This window comes from Falco peregrinus, chromosome 3 (genome assembly GCF_023634155.1).
Source record: "Falco peregrinus isolate bFalPer1 chromosome 3, bFalPer1.pri, whole genome shotgun sequence".
In the NCBI taxonomy this organism is placed as follows: domain Eukaryota; kingdom Metazoa; phylum Chordata; class Aves; order Falconiformes; family Falconidae; genus Falco; species Falco peregrinus.
Window position 1 is genome coordinate 71829143 of NC_073723.1, and position 17269 is coordinate 71846411.

The 17269-nt window shown below is 37.1% G+C and overlaps 1 protein-coding gene across 5 annotated transcripts in view; it reads left to right on the top strand.

The window, feature by feature from the left end:
- The window catches only part of STX17 (syntaxin 17), a 35191-nt gene that overhangs the window by 11325 nt on the left and 6597 nt on the right, over nucleotides 1-17269 (top strand). For all 5 annotated transcript variants that reach the window (XM_055798593.1, XM_055798594.1, XM_055798596.1 and 2 more), the window contains exons 3-4: nucleotides 3003-3068; nucleotides 12220-12439. In XM_055798593.1, coding sequence (XP_055654568.1) covers nucleotides 3003-3068; nucleotides 12220-12439 — 286 coding nt within the window. The remainder of the gene's footprint in view (nucleotides 1-3002; nucleotides 3069-12219; nucleotides 12440-17269) is intronic.

Below are 17269 nucleotides of genomic sequence, written 5' to 3' on the forward strand. Positions count from 1 at the left end.
AGTCCCGACTTCCCATATGACAGTTTCTGAAGACTTAAAAATTGCATCCTTAAGAAATCGGTTCCCTGTACCTGTTTTAGTTTAGTTCCGTGTTTTCCCCAAAGAGTTGTAGTTTCCTAGAAAGTACATTCCATGGATTGGACGGCTTTTCACTCCATAAAAGGAAATAAAATGCATGTTTATCAAAAAGAGTTACAAGTTTCTGTTAGCTTCTGTTAGATAAAAGCAATTGTCATGGTATTGCAGGAAGGTGGAGATTTTTGCATGGTGCCCTAAACTTTGTTGGTGATATGCAACAATCCTTAAAACCAAGAAATCTGCTCTAAGTCATGATGTCCTTTTTACTGTTGCTTTCAGTTTTGATTTAATTTCCTGTGACTGTGCCAAATTTGAAGGATGCTGTGCGAAACACTTTTTACCTTTGACTGGGGACTGTTGTTGTGGTGGGAAGATACATAAAGGTGGTACAAAATGAGAAATTATCTGAGTCTTATGGCAGTCTTAATCAGAATGTATAAATTTGTGTAAGACATCTATTGTAGAGCTTTTAGAAATGTGGGTGAGTACTACCTACTGTAAAAATCAATGCAGAGGATATTACGAAAACCTTTGAGTTCTCTCCATGTCAACTGGATATTTTCAAGGAGAAATGGAAGTGATCCAAAGCATAAGCATGAAGGTTTCTTTCTAAAGAGAGCTTCTCAAAGAGAATGGGACAAAGAGGAAAAGAGATTGAGTGTCTTAATGTCTTATGTTTTATATTTCTGATGTGAAATACAAACTATTTGGCTATAGCACAGTTATTAAATATCACGGAATCATGGAACCACAGAGTGATTTGGGTTGTAAGGGAACTTTAAAGACCATCTAATCCAACCCCCCTGTGATGGGCAGGGATGTCTTCCACTAGATCAGGTTGCTCAAAGCCCCATCGAGCCTGACCCTGAACACTTCCAGTGATGGGGCATCCAGAACTTTTCTGGGCAACCTGGTCCAATGCCTCACCACCCTCATTGTAAAAATTTTTATTATGTCTGAGCTAAAATTAGCCTCTCTCAGTTTAAAAGCATTACCCCTTGTCCTGTCACTACAGGCCTTAGTAAAAAGTCTCTTCTAAGCCTTCTTTATATATTGAAAGGCTGCAGTCAGGTCTGGAGCCTTCTCTTCTCCAGGCTGAACAAGCCCAGCTCTCAGCCTGTCTTCACAGGTGTTCCACCCCTCCGACCTATTTTTTTTTGGCCCTCCTCTGGATCTGCTGTAACAGGTTAGGATTCCATTGATGTTTTACTTCGTGGAACTCCCTTAGTTTTACATGTGTTTGTTAATGGTAAATAATGTCAATACTAGCTTTTCTCAAGGTTTGCTATCGTTGGGTCCCACAGAGTGAATGTTACCCAGGAGTCCAGCCTACTTTGTGCTGGATGACAGAGAGAAGTCAACAAGGATGAATTATCCGACCATGTGAATATCATTACTCTGGGTGTATTAAGTCATTGGATTCTTTGGAGTCATCATCAGCATACTAGGAATTTCGAAGCAAAGTAATAAAACTTCTAAATATATAAAGCAGATAAATCTGTGGAGCGTTTCTTGTAGAAATTATAAAGAGCAATAAAGGTTTCCTGAGGAATTCTTCTTGTTGTCCTTAGCTGGAAAACAGGATTTTTTAAAATTTGATATGTGGACAGTGTATTACAGTCAGTTGACATTGCAAAAGTAATTTTTCACCAGCCCCCTTCTGTTCCACCCTCAGAACTTCCTGTTTCAGTACTCTTTCAGGGATGACTGAATTGGAAGATACACTGTTGATACAGATTTTTTGGTCCATTTTATTTTAATAGACAATAGCAGTAATTTTAATGGCATAACAATTTGTGTGGAAGTTGCTAGTTTCCTAGAAAAATCACTTCAATCTGACTTAATTGAACACTAAACCTTTTCTCTTCAATAGCACTACAAAATCCTAACATGAAAGAACTTTTTTCTCTGAAAATAAGAAGTAACTTCTGATTTTTTGTTGTACTTTAGGAAGCTGAGTAATTTGTGATCCTTATTGCTGTGGCTTCTAAAATGATGAAAAGAATTAAGGAAAGATGTTGGCTGTAGATAAAGGTTTTTTATTGGTACCAAAGCATGTTAAGAAATTGGGGAATTAAACTTTACATAAAAATACTTCTCAAATCATAGTAAACATTTTGTCTTGTACTTTAAACTATTTAAAAGCATGTTCTTTTACTGTCTGGTATTGTAAACGCATTATTTGATGGTTTCAGCACATATTCCAGGAATCACAGTTTCTGCTTCTATTGTTTTACCACACTTTTTCATGATAATGTCTCTATATTATTTATGTCAACTGCCAATGGCAGGGATTGTTTGATTTTAATGATGAAAAGGTTTATATGTGGTGATAAGCAGTTCTTTTGCAAAACTTGCTGTCTGCTAATGGAATAATCACTCTGTCCTGTGGAAAGTGCTGTATGCACTGAAGTTAGTGGAGCCTCATGCAGGTTCCAGGTCTGCTCTGATAGTTCTTGTAGGTGTGTTGTGTTTGTAACCACATAGAAATGGTAAGTGTAAATGTAGGCAGCAGTGCTGTGTAATGAATGCAATTTTCTTTGTAAATAATGTCAGATACCTTGTTGTCCTATATGACCAGTACTGCTTATCCCATGTTCCTTTCCTTTTGCACTTCATTTTTCTGACCACCAATGGATTTATGCCACAGTAGTATCGGGATGCTACAAGATGCCTTTATTTTTAGAAACTGATGGTGAAACCCTAGTTATCTGTGATTCAGTAAAATACATTGTACAAAGTATTCACCAAATACATTGCCATTTACCTCTCTTAATTTTGCAGTGGAAATGCCCGTGGATCAGCTCAGCTTTTTTACTGCCAATTTTGGAAAATTAAAGTGATTATTTACTGAAGGCTTGTTTTTTCTGCATAGCCAGTTGGTAAAAATAGCAATTATGTGGAGTATTTTTCCTTTATTTTAGTATCAGAGATGCAGGCTCTGGGACAGATTGCACGAAGAGCACATTAACGCAGGACGAACAGTTCAGGTAAGGATATTAAAATGACTGTGATACTAATGGAATTAAATTAGATATATTTGACAGGTGGGTTTGAGAAGTACATGGTATTGCTTTACTTCATTTAAAAGGTAAGGATTTCCTAATTGTGTCCTATGAGGCAACTACAGTCAGAAATGTGTCAGGATTCTTGAACGAACAAAAGTTTGGAGACTGTTCTTTTGCAAACTATCCTCTTATGTTACTAAATTAGAAGACGGGAATTGCAGTATGGGATGCTGTTTATCTTAAAGTGTGGTTTCAGACCAAACACAGAACATCTGGACTACTAGTTTGGTGTGCACATCTCTTGTTAGATGCATTATGTCATCAAAGGAGGAAATACCAGACCCATTTGTCAGCATGGCATCATCTCAGTGACCTCATGCATAGTCAGTCACCCATTGCTCAGCACACAGGGAATCTTACATCTGTTTCTAAAACAATGCATGTTGTGATGAAAATGATGCAAAAGCTAATGCCAAACATCAGCCTTCACACTGCTAAGTAGGATACAGCCCACAAAGATGCTAAATAGCATACAGCCAAAAAAGACTATCAACACAGAAAAACGCAAAGAGCACATCTGCACTGCAAAGTTTGCTGATGCAGATATAGCAGCTAGTGGTTATAACATACATGCTGTACTGGCAAAATTCTGGGGACAGACATATCTTTGCCAGCAGGAAAGGCATCTTGTGTTGGTTTCATAGATGTTCAGAGGAGTGACATGCATGACTTCGTTACTAGAATGAACCTTTTGTGACCTATGTGGCATCTAGACCAGCAGGCTTTGCTGGCAGGGGTAGCATAATCCAAACCCACTATATTTCATATTTCTAATACTGTAAATTTCTGTGTTTGTTGTAATGCTTTACTGACTCCTGTGGGAAATTAGAGAGACTAAAAATCAAAAAAAAAAAGCTCAGAAAAAATAACTTAGTCCTGATTGAACAACAGTATTAGTAGGCAGAGCTGGAGTTATTATCTTTTTTGAGGAATGGAAGGTGTTAATGAGCTTTTGTAGTGTAGATGACAAGTTATATATGAAATCTACTTGATTTTTCTGTTATTTGGAGGTTTGAATGTTTATTTTGATTTTTCACCAATTCTTTCTGAAATTTGAATTTAGGTTTATTCTTAATATTTAAAGAATCTTCTAAAGTTGGACATCCTATTACAACAATGGTATTCTAACAGGTGTGGTGTAGTAAGCACATGTTTGCTTGTGTCTGTGCTCAAATATATTTTCACATCTGAGGGGTAGGAAGGACTTCTCTTTATTATCAGTATCATTTGTTTAGCAAGGCAAAATTTATCAATAATTAATCATGTTTAAGATTATGTTTTTAAATACATTAAGTGCTTTAGTAATAAAACCTCATATTTGTCTCTAGAAACATTTGTATTTATCTTGAACCTAAACCCTACCATTTTCACTTGCAGCCAAAATAAATTTTCTTACATTTTATTTAATGTTTATTGCTTTTAGATCTGGACACAAGTTATACATTAAAGTGGCCCACATTCTGATACCCAGAGAGCAGAATAAGTACCTGGTTCCATGGAAGAAGAGTAGACTAGCTCTTTGTTTTAATTAAATAGTTAGGAGTTTGGAGTACTTGATAATAAATTATATGACATGTAGAATGTGTTTGCTGTAAGCTGTTTAAATGTTTACCAATGGACTTGTGATCTGTTTGTTTGCGAAGAAATCAGATTAATTATTGTGATACCAAATGTTCTCTGCAGCACACACTTTGCTCTCAAAATTAGATGTTGTAAAAATACATTAGGAATCCCTAAGTCAATATTGACCCAAGGCATCTGCCACAGGTTTTAGACAAATATATGCACAGCCACTCTACATTTAATCCATGTGCACATAATTAGCCGTTTTTCTGATTTTTCAGTTTACCCAGAATAATTACTTCTGTTGTAGTTTTGATGATGGTCAAAATTATAATAGAAGTATAGATGAGCATAAATATATACCTCTTCTTTCTGGTGACTGGATACCACGTTAAAAACTTCTAAAAAAGAGAGTGAAGAAACAAAGAAGAAGGAAATCTTTGTGTAGGGCATGACAACACCCTTTCAAAAATACTGAGAAAATAGCTCTTGTATACCATGTAGTAATTCACACCGATGTGCTCTTGTAGATTTTCATTTTTAGGGACTGTCCCTGGACTTCTTAAAATGTTAGGACCTGAATAAATAATGCAGTTTTGCTAGGCTTTGCCCGCATATATGCTGACTGTACCATACAGTGAGTTAATTATTGCAAGATTTAAGCCAATTTCAATGAAATGGCAGTATTTTGTTGTAACACCTAGGGACTGCCTTGATCATATTCATAGTAAGAGGAAGAAAAATGCTGCAGTTACTAGAGGTGTTGAAGAAAAAAAAGGAAAAATACTGTGGTTGAATGATCTGTTTTTAGTCTATATTCAGCCCACAAAAGGAGACTGTTCTGCAAAACATACCTAGGCAGATGTAGTCTCTCCACTGTGTTGCTGTAACCTGGAAAGCTACTTGAAAAATGTTAATTTTTTTTTTCCTTTTTCACTTTTATGATTTCCATTTCAACTGAAAATGGTTTACAAGTAAAAGATTGTTTTCAGTCAGCTCTCTTTTGCATAAGTCTTCAAAGCTTACTTGTATGGCTCATGTCTTCTGTACCACCTTTAAAATTATGCAGTCTTGAAATCAAGTATCTTTCTGGAATGCTATGCAAATATACTGGGAGAGCATGAGAAGCAGGGTAGAGTTTATTGCTGCTGGAGATTATGGTATCAGTGAAGGGTCATATAAAATCAGCTCACTATTACAGCCTGTGGCCATCTGTATGGTAAATATATCCTTAAACTCAGAGTTTCTTTTACCTGTGCCAAGAAATTTGTAACATATATCCTTTATTACATTACTTTCAACAAAGTCCAGAGAAGATAAGTGAAGGCAACTTTACATTTGCATAGCTAAGCTACTGCAATACTTTCTTAGAGGTCCTGTTTATGTTAAGGTGGTGGGTTTGGAGGCAGTATTTACTTTGTAATTTAAAATGACAACATGCAGAATGGAGGGAGAGTTGACAGTGTTTAATGCATGGGTGCCAGAAGATAAAGAGAAAAAGGGACTGATATGTTGCACAGAAGAGAACCTGTGCCATCCATGTACTATTTCAGCATAAAGAGTTTGAAGTGTAAACTACTGGAAAATGTATACGACGCTACATGTAATGATAGTATTAGAAGAAGAAAAAGAGAACAACGGTGGCGGAGATGGAGTGTGATAATGGCATGGCGGCCGTGATTCAGTTACCTGGTAGTGTTAGGAGCAGTATATAGGCTGATGGGGATGGAGTAAGTGAAGTGCTGGAATTTCTGAGCACTCCGGGAACATCGGTTTTGCCAGGGACACATGGCTGAAGCAGATACTTACACTGCAAATTTTCAGGTAGCTGTTGCTGGGGTCCTTAGATAGAACTTCAGATATTTCCATAACTGGTAGAGATGTTGAATGTTACATGCAAATAATCTCACAGCTCAGGTCCCTGCTGCCTTTTCAAGGGTTTTGGTCCCATCTCAGCCCTTTGACATTTGTACAGGGTGGAGCCACGCAGACGTAGTGTTTATCCTGGTGCCCAAGGACCTCACACTGGGTCAGCACTGAAGCACTGAGGTTCCTTTATGCTCTTTGTTACTACCTCTTTTCCTTGTGGTGTTACGTGTTCTTAACGGCATGCTGTGGCAGCGCAGCCCAAGCTCTCTGCCATGGCATGCTACTGCAGGTTGCTATATGCATTTGCCTGCAGCTGAGTAGGGATTCCATTATTTCTTTGTTGTCATCTGTTACTTTTTCTCAGTTGTAATGAAGCTGGTTGCACACAAGAGACAGGTGTTGCTGGTATAACATTGATAGTGATGTTCACGGGCGTTAAGTATTGGAGTGTGAAGTGGTGGTATTTTAAGGCAGCCTACAGTTACCCTGTGGAAACACAACATCTATTTTTCATCAAGTTACATTACTTTGAAAATTCAGCTGTCACTATTAGTGAAGAAAAACTACTGCTTTGAAAAACCAATACTGGAAAAAAATGAAGAATTTTTACTCTTTTGTGTAAGGTTTACTGGTTTGCTGAAAATTGCTGTTAAGGCTTCTGAATTCCTCAGGGAGTCTTACCATTTTTTTTGCATATGTCCAGACATCTGTAGAGGAGGTAACATTCATAAACCACTTAGGAAGAACAGAATATGGGAAGATATTTTGTGATTTTAAAGATAAAAAAAAGAATACTTACAATAATTCCTTCTCTTCATTATTTAAAACAGTGCTGAGTAATAAGGTAAGCTTAATGGACAGATGTGTACAGTAATGTCCGGCAACAGTGATTAAAAAAATATTTAAATTAATCCCTCCTTTGGCTCATTTGTCTCCTTTTCTATGTTACTTTCTGATAGAAATTTATAATTTATTCTTTATTTTTTACTGAATGTGTTTGTAAGGATTTTGAAAAGAATGGAAAAGCAGTGCAACTTCATTATGTATGACTTCTCTGTTTCTTTCCATTTTGGATGTGTTGATGGATTCAGCAGGTTTTTCACAGTGCTTGTGAAAACCATGCCACTTATCATTTACTTTTCTGATGAAAATCCATTATGTTTATTCACATAATATAGTGAATCCACCATCCTGGTGGATCTTCCAGATGTACCTCCAAATTTGTGGACACTTTAGAAAATTGGGCTCAGACATTGTGTCCCTACCTCAGTTCTGCATCTGCTCAACATCAGTGAACATTACTCCGGTGAAGTCCTTTGAGACCTAGGGATGAAGGCACTGTATAATAGCTATGTAACATACTGATTCATTATATAGTAATATGTAATGTTCATTATACAGTAAAATTTGCAAACAGCATAAAGCTGAGAGAGACTTAAGGGGTTCTGGTGGAGAGAGCAGAATTAGAAGTCATAATGATGTTGAGAAAAGACTTGAAAAATCAGTATGTTTTTGGGTGAGGACAAGAACAATAGTCAGCTGTATAGATCCAGCATGGGAAGCTGTGTTGGGGCAGCACTTTTGCAGAAGAGGACTTGAGGGACACAGACTAAAAGTGAACCAGCTGTGTTGTAGTGATAAAAAAATGTCAAATAACGTAGTGGGATGTAAAAACAGGAGAGTAGTCAGTGTGGTCTCTCATGCAATCTCTTTGGTCAGCAGTAGTAGGATCCCAGGTAGAATAGTTTGTCCAGTTTGGGCACCACACATGTAAGGAAGCTATGGACTGATTAGGGAGTATTCAGGGAGAGCAATGAAAAGGGTCAGAAGTCGAGAAAATGAGACTTATTTGGAAAGACTGACAAATCTGTGATTTTGCCCAAAGAACACCTGGCAGTGGCATGCTGTTTGCAACATGGAAAGGATGGTTGCAAAGAGGACAGGGCTTGTCTTTCTCTGTTTTGAACAGAGAGGGTAAGAAATATCTGGTTTAAACTGAGGCAAGAGTTTTCTGTTAGAGATGAGGAAAATGCTGCAGCAATTAGGGTAATGAATTCTTGCAGCACAGTATCAAGGAGGTTGTAGTTTTTCATAAAGAAGTCCTTTTAAGACCAGATTAGATAAACAACTGTCAGAAATAAAACAGGGACAACAGATCATGCTTTGGAGGTATGACTTCCTGTGGGGTTTGCTAGCTTTGTTTTCCTAGTTTTTGTGAGAAAGCCGTATGAAACAGTCTTATTTGGCTTTGGAAGTTAATAGACCAAAACTGCAAATATTATAAATAAAAATTCTGTGTCTTTTGGGCTGAATTTGGTGAGTCCAAAACTCAGGAGTTCCCATAAATGAAAATAGAATTTTGTATTGCCCCCCTTGCTAAGCTTGGTTTTAAAAGTGGAAACAGTTGGGAAGAGAGTGATACACTTTTATGCTCTGCCCAGAAATTAAACTCTGTCCCATTAAATGCTTGTGAAAAGAAGTCACAGCCATTTGCATATCCATAACATTTATCATGTTACACCCTGGTGAGCTGCTAAGATGTGTCTCCTCTCAGCAGGGCTCAGCTTTCTTGCTAGGCTGGATCCATTTAGCTTCTGTTTAATTGACAGTGAATGGAACAAGAGTCCTCTCTCCAAAACCACAAAGGAAGAGTTACTAAAATTAAATTTCACTGAATAGGCGAATATCATAATCTGATCCCTCCATCTTCTTTCTCACAAATACTTTTCTTTGATCAGCGAGGTAATAATGAACAGTGAAGGTGAGGATCTGATTTAGTCATTCCTTAGGGTGAGTAGTTCGTATCTCTTGAAGCTTCTGTTCGGAATTTTTGAAAACTGCAGCAGCAAGGTGAATGGTTGAGTGACCAACTCTGCAGAGTAACCGTCTTCATTATACTTGTGTGTTGGCCATACTCATAATTTGCCCCAGCTGTAGTGGTACAAATCGCTAGCAGAGCTATATTTTAACTCTGTTTCAACTGAGAATTTTTCTGTTGTTCTTTATTTTAAAGAAACTGCTTTGGAAGTATTATTAGCTTATCCCAAACTCACGATCATCGCTGTTTCACAACATGGTTTTGTTTGACTTGTCATTTTTTGTCTCCATTATGGCCAAAGACAGGATAATAATAATTTTGTTTCCTGAAACAAAAAGCAGGATCAACTTCACTTGGTCCCCTGCATATAATTATTATGAAATAGATAATTAAATGTTGTGTGTAGATAGTCCCATTTTGTCTTTTAAATGAAATTCCAAGGTTTTGTAAACCGAGAATTTTGGCATGTGGTGGACTATGACAGTGATGACATTCTCCCATTTTCAGCGGTTACAGACAGGCCATGGAAGGAAGATAATAGGAAGAGCAAGGTAGATTAAGATGACAAATGTATGAGGAAAATAAGGCACGGTGTTTCAGTTCAACATCTTACAAACTTACTTTTTGTATCTGATTTTTTTATCGTTAATCAGTATTTTTACCTGGGATTAGTTTTATATAATGCAGCTTAACTTGGCTAGTAATACTTCTAATTTAAGCATACAGTAGAATATCCTCTTAATAATTTGACAAATGATTTTTATGAATCAGTAGTTCTTTCTTTGGTTGCCTAATACGGCTTGGGCAGTGTTACTTTCATTTGTTGTTGAATCAATTTCCTCCTTCTCTAATTATATTTCTACTATTTCTTTATACATGGTAAATTAATTCTACTAGTGTATGTAAAGAAAAAAAGTTCCATTTAGTTCCTGCTTTTCCAGGTAAGCAATATTGCCTTTCGAAAGCATTACCTGCACCTGGTTTGCATTACTGAAGAAAACCTTTCTTTTTCTAACCACTCACTGGTGTTAATCCATTCTTTTGTTCTGCTGTGAGAAGAAATTTCAAAACAGTTGGTAAACAGTGCAATAAAAAATATGATTTATTACATCACCTTATAATGTAATGCAATGAATATTATTTTTATTACTTTTTTATATAGTTAGATAAAACCTCTTGTTTTTAAGAAGGGGCGTAATTTAAACTATAAATTTCTTCTTTTAATCTGTAGAAAAGGTGGTGTGCATTTTTAGATTTTAAAAGCCTAGGCAATAAAACCCCCCTCTATTTTAGCTGTAGACAGAAATTTATCTCACAGGACATGCCCACGCACAGACTCTTCTTGCTGGTTGTGAATAGTTTATATCTTCTCAAAACTCTTGTAACTAAAAGAAATATTTCTCTCTTTTATTATATTTGATATTCCAATCAAACAAATACATTCGTCCTTCTGAAAAAAGAAGATAAATATTGCAAAAAAAAGTGGTCTTCTCCTTTGTCCCTGAAGTTTTCTTTACAAAATGCAAATAATAGTGTTGGGCTAGTTGGGGGTTGTGAATAATAGTATCCTGAAGTGCTATAGTCACAGCAGTTATTTATTATTTAAAAAAGCAAATTTTGAGAAGCAATCACTTTATTTGGATATTATTTTAACTTGTTGCGACTTGTGTAAATATTTTGGCGAAGGCCTAAATTGATCACAGACACTGAAATAACTTAAATAATTACATAGTGAATTAATTAGTTAAATACTTTTAATTGAAACCCAAAATAAAACAGACTGACTTCTTTGTTGGAGAAGTGGATAAAGTATAAAACTGACAGCAATAAAAATAAATAAAAATATTTATGGGGATGGCTTCAAAGATATTTCTCCCTTCTTTTGTGGTTGGCTGATACTGTGGATAAATTAGTTTGCCAGAGAAGATAACAGGTACCATCTCTTCCTTGATCTTTGGTTCTTATTATCCCGCGGCAGCTAGCTTAGTTTCCCTTATGGAAAGCAGGCCGTGTCCAGAAAGATTCAGTATGTCCCAGTGATGCTTCGTTGCACTGTTTAGGGACTGCTGTGCTGGGAGCTGCCGCCCCCATTTTTTTTTTAATAGATGGAAAACCGAGTGAACTCACAAGCACAAGCAAATACTAAAAATACAATGGACTTAAGTGAGCTGGTTATGATGTAGTGGCACCTCCAAGTAAGAAGTGCTTGGACGTGCAGATGCCTTCCTCTATGGACAGTGTTGAGCTCTGGTTGAGGTGACTAATTGCTGTCTTGCTCAGTATCATTGTTGGCTACAGGACTGTCCCCTGCCTTAGGAAGAGGTGGAGGTAGGTCATTTACTCAGAAGGGATCATCTTTAGGTTGAGCTACCTTAAGTAAGGATAAGCCCCTTCTCTGCAGAGTGCTTTATGATTTGTAGGCTGACTCTTCTGCAAAAGCACTGTAAAAAGACCAGGGAATAGCACTGGGTCACAAAATCACAGGGTCTGGGAGTCCCAGGATGGGTTCAGGGGAGGGTTGGCTGTGTTACTGGAGGCACGGGCTTTTACAGTGATCAGGGGCATCTTTGACAGGTGACCCAGCTGCAGTCAAACAATAGAGTATGGAAAACAAAATGGGTGGAGAGGAGAAGTGACCTGGAACATGGGGATTGCTTGAAGCCTGGGACTTCTGAGGCTTTTTTTTGGTCTTAGTTTATTAAAGCTTAGAAATGGCACTTTTTATGGTTATTTAAAGATAATCAAGATGATAGTTGCTTCCCAACCACTGAAGGTCCTGGTGCTCTTACATAGTGAGCTACAAAGTAACTCTTAATGTTACAGCAACTTCGTGCCAATATGAGAGAGATGGAAAAACTGTGTTTGCGAGTCCGACAAGAAGACATCCCAGTTCTGCAGAGAATGATAAAACCTGTGAAAGACGAAGCTTCATTTGCCATAAAAGATTTCCTGCAGCTCCATTCTGAATCTGCAGAAGAACTTAAAAGGCAACTTGAAGGACAGGAGGATGCCTCTTTAACCAGATCTGCAACTGTAGGAGGAGGTAGTAGAATTTAATTTCTGTATCTATCATATCTATATCATTGTATCCAGTTTGCAGTTTCTCTGACCAGCTATAAATGAAGTAAACAAATGAGATTTCAGTTGATTAATAATTATTAATCAAGAAGTGGATTTCTTCCCTACACCACACTTTTCTCATGACTTATGACTGAGTTTTAATAAGTGGAGAATTCCCTAATTAAATGTCTTAACAAATTAAATAGCTGTGGCCTTCCATGAGAAGGATCCCGTAGCCTTGGATCTTGAAATAGGAGACTGTTCATAGGAAGCAGAATACTTACATTCATGTTTCACGATAGCTTGACTTCTTCCCCACCCACCCCCCCCGCCCCAAGTACTTGGACATGTGCAAGTAATCATTTAGGCCATTTTCATTGAATTAGTGCTTGCAACATCAAGAAGAAAACAATTTTTATGACAGGTGATATATTATGCCACTGCTGAAATACATGGAAAAGAGGAGCAAGTTTCTATATAAAGGAGAACATCTCTTCCTCTAGCATTTTAACTTGATAACTGACAAGAAAGCAGGAAACAGTATAAATCCATTTAAATAAAAGATTTTGAACTGTAATGCGCTACAAGCCAGAAATGTTTGCTGTTCTTCCCTCCTTTCTGTACAAAGTGTCCTTCATTCTTTGTTCTACCATTCCGTCTTCAGGGGAAGCCCTTATTATGCCCTAGTACCAGCTCATGTTTGCTGCTAATGATCTGTGAGAAAGTTGGTTACATCAGGATTAAATCCTTCCACATAACAGTAATTAATTGATTGCTGCAGTAGCAGCACTTGAAGAGGCTGCCCAGAGCTTGTTTTTAAGACTCTTAAAATCAGAGCCTTAATTTAAACAATACATATTGTTTAAAATTGTTTGAAAATTCCATGTATCTTAACATTAGAAGTGTCCTCAGTCAGCAGCATTGTAGAAGAATCTGCTATCAAATTTGATTTCATTACCCTTCTTATTGCTACATAAAGAACTACAAGAAGTCTTTCAAGTGTGATTAATAAGCTAGCAAGTCTAATGGTCAAATAGGGAGAAAAGAAAAGCAGAGTTGAAGACTGGGCTGGCTTTCAGGAATGTCATGTGCAGTAGTATCAGAAAGCCTTATGAACATCAATATACACGAAATACAGAATCACAGAACAGTTTGGGTTGGAAGGGACTTGTAAATACCATGTAGTCCAGCCCTCCTGAAGTGGGCAGGGGCACCTTCCACCAGACCAGCTTGCTCAAAGCCCCATCCAGCCTGGCCTTGAATACAGCCGGGGATGGGGCATCCACAGCTCCTCTGGGCAGCCTGTTCAAGTGTCTCATCACCCTCATCATAAAAAAAATCTTTCTTCTTACCAGGCCAATAAAATAGACTGAGTTAGCTTCTGGCATATGAATCTGGATTTTTTCAACACCTTCAGCATCTTAGTTGATTGGTCAGTAGTTTGTCCTTATATCTTTGTGGGTTTCAAAATCTGGGTATTTGCTGTGTTCTCCTTCCCCTCCAAAAAAGGACGATAACGGATTCTATTCTCTTGCAGTCCTCTGGGACCCCCTTATTCAAGTTCTCAGAAAAATGCTTGAACTGTTTTTTAATGCCCTAGAATGGATTTCATTGGACCCTCAGGACTTGAGTAGATCTAGCTCATCAAAATATTTTTAACCTGTTTCACCCTGTCCCTTTTTTTCTTTCTTGTCTAAATTAATTGCATGAAGTACCTAATTACAGCTACCCATTTGCATAAAGACTGACTTAATCTTTCTCCTAGTCATCTGTCTTTTCTTTCTTTACCTAGCAATGCACTTATCCTTCCTTTGTCTTCCTCTAACTTCAAAAGCATTCACAGACACTTTCTTGGTACCATTTATACCCCTTAGTAGTTGCAATTTACACGTCCCAGTCTTTCTGATACTGACTTCCCATGCTTCTATTATTCCTCGTACTCATCTTAATTGTGTGTCAAATTCTTGGTATCCAGGGCATTGAAGAGCTTTTGCTGAAGCCATAAATGTTTTCCTCTGCATCAGGACAATTTGCTGTCATCTTCAGCATAGCCTGTTTTATTAGTGTCTGCCAGCTCTTCTGCAATCCTTTATCCTTTAGGAACTTCTTCCCCATAGTTAATCAGTTTGTTGCATTTGTTGATACCTCTTTTGGGGGAGCTCATTGCCTTCCATCTTCTACTCTGAGTTTTACAATAGTGAGCTCTGTTATTCACTGATCCCCTTCATGCATAGTGGCCATTTCTTTCAGGCTCTTTGAGAGATCTTCTCTGTTACGATTAAAACTAAATTTAAAATATCTCTTCTTTTGGTAACTTTCTGCAGTTGTCCTCAATGCATTCTGGCATTTCATTGGAAAGGCCTTGTCCTGGCTTATTGCTTTTCTAACAGTTACATAGGTCGTAAATGGGAACTAGAGTTTAATTTCAAAGAACAGGACTGCTTTTTAAATCTGAAATACCTTGAAAGTATGGAGGACATTGAGCATAACAGCACTTCAGAAAGACAAGCAATTGATCAGAAAGATCGGGATGAGAAGAACAGAAAGATATTACTGGAATGACACGTTCCTGCAAGTCTGCTCAAGAATTCGGAAGTAATTCACCCCATTTAAAGTGAAACATACAGACAGGCAGACAACTAAATACAATTAAACAGATTTTTTTTTTTTCAAGTTTGCCTGCCTGTGAAAGCAGCTGTCTTGAATTGCTAACACAGATGCAATATATTGCCTGTTCTTTTGTGCTTAGAGGCTACAGTCCTGAAAGCAAATCTTGGCTGCTGATCTTAATCAAAGGAGCTTCAGCATGCCCGTTCTTTGTAGCTTGTTGCTTCCCATCTGGTAGAGAAGGAAGGAGTTTACAAATTCAAATGGCCCATTTAGAAGGCATCAGTGATACGATGTAGTCCCTTCCCCCCTTCACCATCCTCAGCTGAGGTCCAATAGAAATGGAATTTAATTGCATTTTAAACAAATATTAACAAAAGGTGAGACTCCACTCTTAAAATTACTAAAATCTTTTAGAAGCAACATATTGAATCTTCCAGAGCATTAGATTTTTATCTTGAGTGTAATGAGGTGTGAAGCTGCTCTATGAAATCTGCAGAGGTGTTTTGTATTACTGCATTTCTGTGGAGATGCTGTAAGGGAACCGCTGGAGCCACTTCTATTCTCAGTTCTATTAAAATTGGTTAAGACTTGATAAAACATGAACTAGTGAATATAAATTTCTTACTCAAACTTACAGCCCAAGTGTGACTGCACCTTCTCTTACCCTTCTTGTTCTTTAGTTTTTTGAAGTGAGTAAAGGATTTTCTTGAGGATTTTTTCCCCCACTAATTTTTAGTTATTAGAAAACAATAACATTGTAAATCTACATTTTAAATCTTTTTTAAAAAAAATTTAAAAAAATTAAAAAGAATTTTAAGTTCTCTTGAATGTGTCATGCAAAACTACAGTATCATTTCCGTACTTTGAAGGATGTGTGTTTCTATAGTAGGTCAGTATACATTGTTAAGGACAGACCAGAGTAAGGAATGTAATTTGTGACGAGGCAATTTTGCTTAGTGAGCTTTTTTATTTTCTTTTGAATTGTATTTTACTTTCAGCCAACTATAGCATGCATGTGGCTGATCAGGGAAGAGTACACTTCTCTTGGCAGAAGAAACTTGATTTTGAAATAGGGTTTTGGAGAATTGAAATGGAATAAAACACTCAAACCCAATGCTAAATGTCAGAATATGTAGCAGAATTGGTTTCTCCAAAAATCCACACATTTGAATATATGATTAATTACGTTGAAAAGAGAAAAGTAATATTTTAGAACTGAGTATACAACATCAGTTAATCTGATGTTATAAACCAAAATATGTCCTGGAGCAGGTGATGATTGCAGAAGGGGAAGTGCCTTCTGTGTCTGGATTCTTAAAGGCAAAGGGGTAGAAATAATTAGAAAGAAAAGCAAGCCTGAAATAAACCCCCAACTTACTTACTCCATCATTGATATTCTGCTTATTTAGTAATTATGGCTGAATATCAGCTTCATTGATGTTGACTTCCATTGATGTGAGAGTAGGAAGATTAAGTCCTTCATGTGTTTTGAGATACTGGGATAAAAATGTTGAGAAATGGACAAATGTTATGAAAATGCATAATTTTTATTTTATCTTATTTCCATGAATAAACATGCAGTATTACTGAATTTTTAAATGATTTTTCCATTGTTTGTATCTGTTGTAGTAACAGTTATATAATATTATTGTAGTACCTTTGCACATTCATTGTTTCTCAAGATTTTAATGCAGTATTTACATTTTAGTATTGTTGGACATATCTAACCAGTCTTTCCCATATTAAGCTTTCTCTTGATACTACCCTCAAGGAAAGGAAACATCAGTGTCATGCTAAAGTAGCTGTCTTCCATCAGAAACCAAAGTTGTCTAAATTAACATGATCTTCGCACTGTTTATATACATACGTTCTCCAGTCTGCTTTTCATGCTCTCAAGCTGTTCTTTAATCCTTGCTGTGATAAGCCAAACGTGTTGTTCTACTTTATTACCACTTAATTACTTGTCTGTCATTACACACATGGCCATTACATCTGTAGTGGCTCAAGGCTGGGCTCTTTGACTGGAGGAGGTATGTGTACGTCTGTTCATGTATCTGCTCTCCCCTATGCCACCCAGCTGTCTATCATTCCCCATTTTTTCCACCATACTTTGTCCTAATGTCTTCTGCATTCAGTCCAGGTGATTTAGAAAGGACGGTACTTGAGAATATCTCCATTACACCACAGAGCTGCAAATACTTGC